Source organism: Pyxicephalus adspersus, chromosome 1, assembly GCF_032062135.1.
Source record: "Pyxicephalus adspersus chromosome 1, UCB_Pads_2.0, whole genome shotgun sequence".
NCBI classification, from domain to species: domain Eukaryota; kingdom Metazoa; phylum Chordata; class Amphibia; order Anura; family Pyxicephalidae; genus Pyxicephalus; species Pyxicephalus adspersus.
The window spans coordinates 42,915,419-42,924,983 of NC_092858.1; the positions used below are offsets into that span (position 1 = coordinate 42,915,419).

Below are 9,565 nucleotides of genomic sequence, written 5' to 3' on the forward strand. Positions count from 1 at the left end.
TTCCGCCCACCGAATGACGTCATTGTGCGCCAAGCGTTTCGAGCTCCTGTAGTCCAATCGTAAGTTGCGAAGGCGTGGCCAAATGCCGGTGGCGGGAAGTTTTCGGGATCCTGTATTGTAGGGAAACCGGAAGGCTCCTCGTTCAGAACCCGGGCCAGCGCCTGCAGAGCGGTCACACCCGGTCCTGTCAGTGCCGGAGCTCCATCTCACCCGTCATGGAAAACTTCCAGAAGGTGGAGAAGATCGGGGAGGGCACATACGGTGTGGTGTACAAAGCTCGGAACAGGGAGACCGGGGAGGTGGTGGCGCTAAAGAAGATCCGCCTAGACACGTGAGTCCCGGGGGGAGGGGGGACCGGTCAGGGTTGTTACTCTGGGGTGGTGGGCAATAGAGGGGGGCTGGGCGGCCCAGGGGTAACAAGTGGCAGCATACCCGGGGTGCCAGCTACCGGAGGCAGCTTTTCCCTATTTCCCTGGGACTTGGTGCCTGCACCTGGCTGTCATCACTTCTCTACCAATCTTCCCTCCATTCTATCCACACATTGCAGCTCCATGTGATGTATTGCTTTATTAATAAAGCTGACTTCACTGGCTGCATGCTGATCTCAGAACAGACCTCTGTTGGGGCCGGTGTGTATAGAGATTTACATTACATGCAGCAAGGGCTGGACACTATGCAGGAAAAATATAAAGTCGCCAGGGCTTTGATTTTATAGGGGACATTGCAAATGACCGCTCTGTGATCTCTAATCCACCAATGAATGACATTGTATAACTACAAGCTGTGTAAGTGTAACATCTGTCCACTGTACAGCTGATGACCAAGTGGGGGAGGGAGAAGCAGCACAAGGAGCCAATTGGTTGTCTTGCAATGCACGAGTGTGATTATAGGAGTATAGAGCAGAGGGACTAAGTGGCCCTTGGTGTCACAGGGTGTTTTTTACACAATATAAGCACATGGTTGCCTCCATTACCAACAATAATGGTACTCAAATACATTCACACACAAAAACTTCCTGAATTCACTGCCACTCCTATGGAATGAATAATGTGGCTATGGACATGTACAATGAGATGGCACGTCTGTACTTACTGCCCATACCGTGCCGGGACTGCTACTCTGGGATTTCTTTGTGTTAAACATAATTTACATTCTAACAATATTGTAGTGTATAATGTAAAGGGGGCACATGGATTATACCCCCTGTGATAATGTTCTTTGCTTGGTACTGATTGTCTGCAGACACATTTCATGTCTGTGCTATAGTTCTGATTGTCTGCAGGCAAAGTACTGATCATGTATCTGTGGCCATGTTTCAAGTTGTCGTTGTGTGGAATTGTGTATCTGCATGTTTCTAGCTGTCGTTGTGTGGTATTGTGTATCTGCGGCCATGTTTCTAGTTGCTGTTTAGGGGTGGCCCCCATACCTCACTGATGTACTGTCCAGCTACAATCTAATTAGTATGGGCAGGTTAAAGTTTATTGATGCAGACAATGGCTTGGTATTCAGACTTGCTGGGTAGGTGGTGCAGCCACTTTTTTAGCATTTGTAAGGCTGCATCTCTAAGAAGGATAAAATACAAAGACACAAAATAGTGCGGTGGAATCTAACCATTTAGGACACTATGAACTATGACAGTGACTGATTTTTCAAACTGGTGGCTGCTAATTAAAAAAAACTATTGTGGGTGCAGCTGAATGTGTAAAATGCAACTTTACTCAAAAAAACAAAAACGTAAACAAAAAAGGTAGCGCTAATTAACAAATGAAAAACAGGCAATGACTCTTGTAAAAAATAAATAAATAAATCCCTGGCTCATGATGGCTATTTTTTGGCACATTCATTACATATAGACACAGTGGACCTCTGTGTACTGTGGTGCCACCACACAGCCAGTCACTGGGGGACAATAAAACTCCTGCATGTGTGAAGAAGTTACATCTCTATCCAATGGCCAGAGAGGATTGCAGTGGTCTATGAGATCTGCCTTGAAGATGGCGGCTTCCTCGGATGTGGTGATGACAGGTCCGAAGCCATTCATGGATCAGTCCTGGCGGATCCCCTAACATCCATAATACAAGTGAAGGGGAGAGAGTGCAGAGGGGTGCAGCTGTCATTCTCCTTCCTCCCTCTCCATAGACAGAACAGGGCTGTATGTACAGTGTTCGTGCATCTTTCAGTCTTTTGTCGTTGGAAAGGATCCTGAAAAATCTTTTCCAAGGACAATTATTGAACGAGTATACGCGGCTTTAGAGCCAACGTGACTCACCTAAATCAAGACTCCAGCGGAGGGCTGAGAGCAGAACGTTACTTTTCATTACTTGCCTTTTCACTTGTATTTTGGGGCCTTGTCATTTTCATGGAGATTACTTTGAACTTTTCAACTTTGTCAGTTTTCTATTGGTTCTTCTAGTTTGTAACACTTTTTACTTTTTTCTCTAGGGAGACAGAAGGAGTCCCAAGCACAGCTATCAGAGAAATTTCTCTCCTGAAAGAGCTTAATCATCCCAACATAGTAAAGTAAGTGAATCTTCTAATCCTATAAACATTCACAGTTTTTTTTTCTATTTATTGCAATAAACTAGACTTATTCTTATTTATGACTACAAACTTTACTGTGAGCCCTTAGCATGTTTTTCTGATGGTTGGAAAGTGCCTGTTCGATGTCTGGGGTGAAAAGAACTATTTGGGTTCAATCATTATCGGTGTATTCGGGTTTGTTGTTCACCTATTTTTTATCGCTTACCCCCTGTAGACCCCCCCCCCATAGAGTTTTGATGCATTAACCTCCCTAGTGTTCTAATTCTGTTGTGTTACAATTTTTTTTGCATGGAAATTATTTTACGTTGTAGGCTATAATTCTTAGGCAAAACTCATCAAAATATATATATATATATAAATATATAGTTAATAATGTAAAATACCTGTACAGTAGCATATATAATATATATATATAATTATAATTATAAGATTTCCTTGTATTGCACTCAATACAGCTATTTTGTATTGAATCCAATGCAAAATTATTTGAATTTCCCTCCGGCACAGTTGTCTCCAGGAAATCCCGCAGCTCTCAATTGGAGCTGAAAGAAGACAGACGTGTCCCCAGGACCTGCGGGGGGCAGCGACGGAGCAAGGAATGTTGTTTTTTTTTTTTTTTTTTTCAGGTTAAGGCAACCCCGATTGTGACTGAGGATTAACTTTTTTTGCACCTAAAATCCACTCCGAGTCACACTTGGGATTACCGCTAGGGGGGGTTAAATTGAACTTTTCACTAAAATAGAGGTTCTGCTTATCCTTCCTGAACCCCAGAAAGGAGATTGTAAACAAACATTTTTTTTTTGTTCAGAGGCTAAAAAATAGCTGGACAGTAAGCATTGCTGAAGCAATTTAGATATCTATCTTGTAAGAGACATTCACATCTAAACCTAATATTGTTTCTAAGGAGAGATGGAAAATACCCTTCCATCTTACACTGCTGCTGTATGCCTGGCACATACAGTAGACTCCAGACTATCTGGCCTAATGTGGAGGCAGGGTGGGCCTGGATAACAAAAAAGCAGGGTAGTCCGGAGTTCCAATAATAAAGTGCTATACTCGCCTCCACACACAGGCCAGCCTTCCTCTCACCACACCCCTGGACATCCGACACATTTCCGGAGAGCAGGCAGCAGGGACGTCTCAACGTTCGCCATGCAGGAGCACCCCAGTAGACACCCACCCACACCACCCCGGCATTTAATAATGGAGATTTTTTTTTTCTGGCCCTCGTACTAGGCTGGGTAGTCGCGAGTACTAAAATACTTGACAAGATCTATAGTTCTGTGTTAAGGTTTTTGTTTTACTGGATAAAAAGTAGAAGGTTACAGTTATAGTGGAATAATATAGGTATTGTGGAGATTAAATTACAGAATTTTTTGTAAACAAATTAGTACGCATTTTTACACATGTATCTCTTGGACTTTATCAATAACGGCTTGACAATATCACACACCTTCACTGCACAGTAACAGTACATTTCCTTTCTTTACATCTTTATGTAATCTAGTTCTTTATGTATTTTTCCTATGTTTGACTTTCCTTGACTTGACTATGGCTTTTGAACCAATGTTCATGTTTCTCTGAAGCTCTAAGCCAGAGGTCGGCAATCTTTTTTGGCCACTAGGCCATTTTAGGGGTAGGCAGGAGCACACTAGGCCGGACTCTTTCTCGAGCCCTGCCCTAATGGCTCTGCTCTCACCAGGAACGCCCCCTGAGGGGAATTCCCTCTCTTCCGCAATGCATATGGAGGAGAGGGAATGTTCCCTATTTACCCTGGTGACAGAAGTGTTAACGCCTGCCAGGGTAAAAAGGGAAGGGTGCCACCACACAGAGGCTCAAGAGCTGCATATGGCTCCGGTAGTTTGGTCCGGCTCCGCTGCAGGTTGCCGGTTGGCATTAGGCGGGATCGGCCAGGGGGCGTTATGCCGGACTAAACTACCGGCTAAGCCTTATCTGTCCTAAAGTCCTGATTTTGCTGACCCCTGCTCTAAGCCATTAGTACAGAATGATATGATCTGCACGTTTTGTTTTACATATATTCTTTCCCTATATTTAACTGTGTTATTGATATGATGTTAATGGGATTTTTTTTTTAGACTTCTGGATGTCATTCACACAGAAAATAAGTTATACCTTGTATTTGAATTTCTTAACCAAGATCTGAAGAAGTTTATGGACGGCTCTACTATCACAGGAATTCCACTGGCTCTTGTTAAAGTGAGTTTTCTTTCATTCCCGTTTTACATTTGTTTTTTTGTTGTGCACAATCGGATTTTGGATTTAGAACATGTAATTAGTTTGGAAATGTAGTAAAACATACTCAAATAATGTAACTGACAGACCATTTGGTCTCCAAAGAAATCAATATATTTGTTCCCTGCACTAGAAGTCAGTCATATACACCCTGGCGGTCCAAATCTTCTAACTTTCCTCTGTGCGAGCAGTGCAGCCCCTGTCAGTCTATTTAAAATTTGGCACTAATAGTTAGATACATGCGTGGTCCCTGACATCAATATGGGTCTTAGCAGCGAGCTAGGGTTCAGCAGTTGTAACTACAACTCATGGTTGGGGACAGAGGCTTCTGACGCTCTTGGAAGGATTGAATACTCCAAAGTATGTAATGTGAATGTTAAAGATTGAGTCTGCCTTTTCTTCTATAAACTGCTAGTTTCTTGGTTGTCCAAATGTTCTTTAGTTTTCTAAAGAGTCTCTGTCTCGTAACATGTTTGCAAAGTAGTTTTGAATGTAGTTACTACTTGCTGCTTGTTTTTGGGTATTGTCTCTATGTATTTAAGGAATTTTAAAGTGGTCATCATGGCCAGTCCTTGTACTGCTTGTTTTGTTTGGATAGATTGCCTTGATTACTTTTTTCTATATATTAGTTCTAGTGTTTTTTGCATTATATTTTTTATTTTCAAAGTTTAGCCTTATTTTTACCCCTGTTTTCAGAGCTACCTGTTCCAGTTATTGCAAGGCTTGGCATTCTGCCATTCCCATCGTGTTCTGCACCGAGACCTGAAGCCCCAGAACTTGCTCATTAATTCAGAGGGAGCTATAAAACTTGCAGACTTTGGCCTTGCCCGAGCCTTCGGAGTGCCTGTGAGAACCTACACACATGAGGTAATTAGCTTTGTAGCTTTTGTGAAACATTAGAAATGTAATCTAACACCGTCTGTGATGTTCAGTAACCTTTATTCATTGGGATAATCACAGTATTAGTTATATAAAAAATATATATATATGCGTCCTATAGCTCAAGTTGCTGTTTACTATTCTATCAAAGTTGTCAAATTACAGATTTGAAAATTAAAATCAATTGTCCTTTCTTTTTAGGTGGTTACGCTTTGGTACAGAGCTCCTGAAATTCTTCTCGGCTGCAAGTACTACTCCACCTCTGTAGACATATGGAGTCTGGGATGTATATTTGCAGAAATGGTATGTGTATTTACAGCCAATATCTCTTTTCTGGGTTAAATTACAAAATATCAAAAATGATTCACCATTGCTTTTACTCTGCTCTAGAAAACTCTAGAGCAAACTCTACCGCGCACAGTAGTTAAGTTCAAGTTTTTATTGTTGGTGGATCATTTTGACTTTTAAAAGTAGCTCACAAGCCAAAAAAGTGGGACCCCCCCCCCCTGCTCTAGAGCCACTCTGTTTAGTGGGACCTTCTTTTGTGTTAATGGCTGTTTCCAAGAATATGTTTCCTGATATTAAAGCACTCCTCTAACCTTGCTCTTCCTTCCTGCAATGACCTGCTAATGACTTCCTCACTCATAACTTTGTCACGTGCACGACTCCAAGATTATTCCAAAGCTGCCCCAACTCTCTGGAACTCTCTTACTTGTGCCAATTGGGGGCTTGCTCCTACTTTCTGTACATTTAAAAAAGCAGTTAAAACCCACATTTAAAACTTGCCTACCTGTCTTCTTCTGTCTCTTTTAAACCACTCACTCACCAATCCACATCCCCCTCCTCCTATTGTATGCTACGTCCCCCTCTTAGATTGTAAGTTCTTCTGGGCAGGTTCCCTACTCCTCCTGTGCCAATGTCTGTATCTGTCTGTTATTTCTAAGACCTATTTAATGTTCAGCGCTGCATAATAAGTTGGCACTATATAAATAAGGTTTATAATTATTAATAATAATAATAATAATAATAATTTCTTCCATATCTCTCCAGATATCCAGAAAAAGATCTGATGAAGTTAAAAAATATATTTATTTTTTTTGTGCAATAAACTTATTAGCAGTTACACTTAATGTCAACTCATTGAAGATGGGCAGCTGATAAATGTAAAATTAGCTAAATGTTTAATCACCATGAGAAGAAAAATGCAAGAGTGTAATCTGCTGAGGTTTGAAGGATGTCCGTACAGAAAGAAGGCCTTGTCTGTTTCACATAGTGTGACTAGAATGTGGCCGTTATATTATAGCAGTGACCCAGTGCTTCCTTTCCCTAAGGGATGGGAGGGCTCACCGGACTGTGATCAAGCTTTGATACTAACTCTGCTGATAAAGGAATGTGCCTTAAGGGATAAATTGTGATGCACTATTGAGGATAATGAAATGCCATATGATTGTGAATTCAAGGCAAAATAGAATACTAAATTCTTAGCATACATTGGACATTCGAGGTTATCTTTATTTAGTCTGCAGTAAGGTTTTATTGAATGGTAAGCAGGTTTTATTGAATGGCAGCCTTGAAAAAATTAAGGTAACCTGTGGTGCACAGTATTGAAGGTATTTTATTGATGTGTATAGGAACATGTCACCCTTGCCATATATTGTAAGGATATTTGATTTCATTGATGGGTGTAGGCACCATATATTTATAAGAGACTGCAGGCCATATGCATTTAATAAAGCCCCAATTCTGCTTGGAAAAAAATTAGAAAAAATACCACTCCCCATCACCTCTGACTGTTATATGCACAGCGTCCTACTCTACTGTCTATGCCTTTACACTTTGTGTTTACCAATCCAGTGCTGTAACTTTTCCAGGTTGAATTGTGGTACTTTTTAGCATTCACACACTTCCAAGGAGCCCAGAGCATTGAATAATGTGTTCTTTTACGTGTAAATAAGTGAAAGTATATATTGTGTAGTATTATTATTAATTAGTAATAATATAGCATTGACCTATTACACAACGCTTTTTAAAGTCCATAGTCATATCACTAACTGTCCCTCAAAGAGGCTCACAATCTAATGTCCCTGACTTTGTCATATGTCTTTATTACAGTCTTAGGTCAATGTGGGGAAGCCAATTAAGCTACGTACGTACAGCAGATGATTCTTGTCTGAGACCTTGCCTCGGACGAGAATCTGACATGTATATACTACTAGATTGTAAGCTCTTCGGGGCAGGGTCCTCTCCTCCTGTATCACTGTCTGTATTAGTCTGTCATTTCCAATCCCTATTTATTGTACAGTGCTGCGTAATATGTTGGCGCTATATAAATCCTGTTTAATAATATTAATATACAGCGGCTGTCTGATGACGTTTATGGGTCCATCCTGGCTGATCCATGTACAATGGAAGGCGGACAACGGCAATAGAAAGGGAAAGAGCACTGCAGGGAGCTGCTTGCTTGTTCTTCCCTCTCCATAGAGCAGAATGGGGCTGTTTGTACAGCACTCGTTCATTTATCTTTTTGTCTTTTGTCATTGGAAGCGATCATGTAAAATTGTTTCCAGCGGCAAAAATCTATCTTGTGTACATAGCCTTAACCTAACTGCATAGTTTTGGAATGTTGGAGGAAACTGGAATATCCGCAGGAAACCCATGCAAACTCCACGCAGATAGAGCTTATACTTCTTCTTTTTTTTTTTTTTTTTTTTTTTTTGGCCCCTGAAGGCAGAGACCATAAAATGGTGGTACATGCAATTTTATGTGTCGAGGGTAATTTGCATCGCGATCTCAATTTGTAAACCTCAGAACTAAAGTGAAGAGATCTTGCCATCCTAACTTTTGGATAAATTGACTGTTTAGTTTAAAACATAGTGATGTCACTCCAGACTGTTCTTAGAAAATGCAATCTGCTTTTGTGTTGTAGATCACCAGAAGAGCTTTATTCCCAGGGGACTCTGAAATTGACCAGCTTTTCCGTATCTTTCGCACACTGGGGACTCCTGATGAGTCTTCATGGCCAGGTGTCACTTCTATGCCTGATTATAAATCCACTTTCCCCAAGTGGGCTCGGCAAGACTTCAGCAAGGTGGTTCCACCATTAGATGAAGACGGCAGAGATCTTTTAGCTGTAAGTACCCTAAACCTAATATTAGTATCACGTTGTGAAATGTGTGTAAAACCATATTTGGTGTTTAAATGCTCCCCTGCTCTGGTATGCATTCATTTTTGTGTCCCTTTAGAAAGGTTCATTTGCTGCTCCAGAGACAACAGAAAGTAGAAGGAAATCTCTCTGGGAGAAAGGTGAAATCCCTTGTTATGGAGTTGTTACTGGAACATATTCCCTCTCCCTTCCTGTTTCAGTGGTGATTTCTAAAATTTTTGATTTCTTTTCACTTTCTATGCCAAAGACAATGGGTCACCAAGGCATATGGGATGAGTCTGCTGGGTGGCCCAGTAATGACACACAGCATTTAAATAATTGGCAGGGGTTCCTATTCTTCGCTATCCAAATCTAAGCAGAAAAGTTTGGGCTTTCCATACACTTTAATCAAACAGGAGCAACAATAAAAAGGGGCAAAATGGATCATGGTCTTTTTTTTTTTTTTTTTTCTTGTATCCTAGCATTCATACAAAATACCAGTGGTGTCAGTATGCAGTTTTGTCTGATGAGCTGTTAGATACTTCTATATTGGTAATACATCAATTCAGTGGTCAAAACAGTGTTAGTGTTACATTTGATACTAATGTGTCCTTGACAGAGTCTAAATCTTAAGGTTGACTAATATTTGTACACAGACTTGCAGAGCCCCTGTCTTTAACCCCCTAACCGCTAAGCCCGTAATTTCTCGCACTAAATATTTTTGCTATTTTGGTTAAGCCCGTATTTTTT

General features: G+C 40.9%; 1 protein-coding gene across 1 annotated transcript in view; it reads left to right on the forward strand.

Annotated features, from left to right (window-relative positions):
- Positions 1 to 76: 76 nt before the first annotated feature.
- The window catches only part of CDK2 (cyclin dependent kinase 2), an 11,613-nt gene continuing 2,124 nt past the window's right edge, over positions 77 to 9,565 (forward strand). Inside the window, exons 1-6 of the mRNA XM_072408564.1 lie at positions 77 to 331; positions 2,443 to 2,520; positions 4,638 to 4,758; positions 5,491 to 5,661; positions 5,875 to 5,976; positions 8,600 to 8,803. Of these exons, the coding sequence (XP_072264665.1) occupies positions 216 to 331; positions 2,443 to 2,520; positions 4,638 to 4,758; positions 5,491 to 5,661; positions 5,875 to 5,976; positions 8,600 to 8,803 (792 nt within the window). The 5' untranslated portion in view covers positions 77 to 215. The remainder of the gene's footprint in view (positions 332 to 2,442; positions 2,521 to 4,637; positions 4,759 to 5,490; positions 5,662 to 5,874; positions 5,977 to 8,599; positions 8,804 to 9,565) is intronic.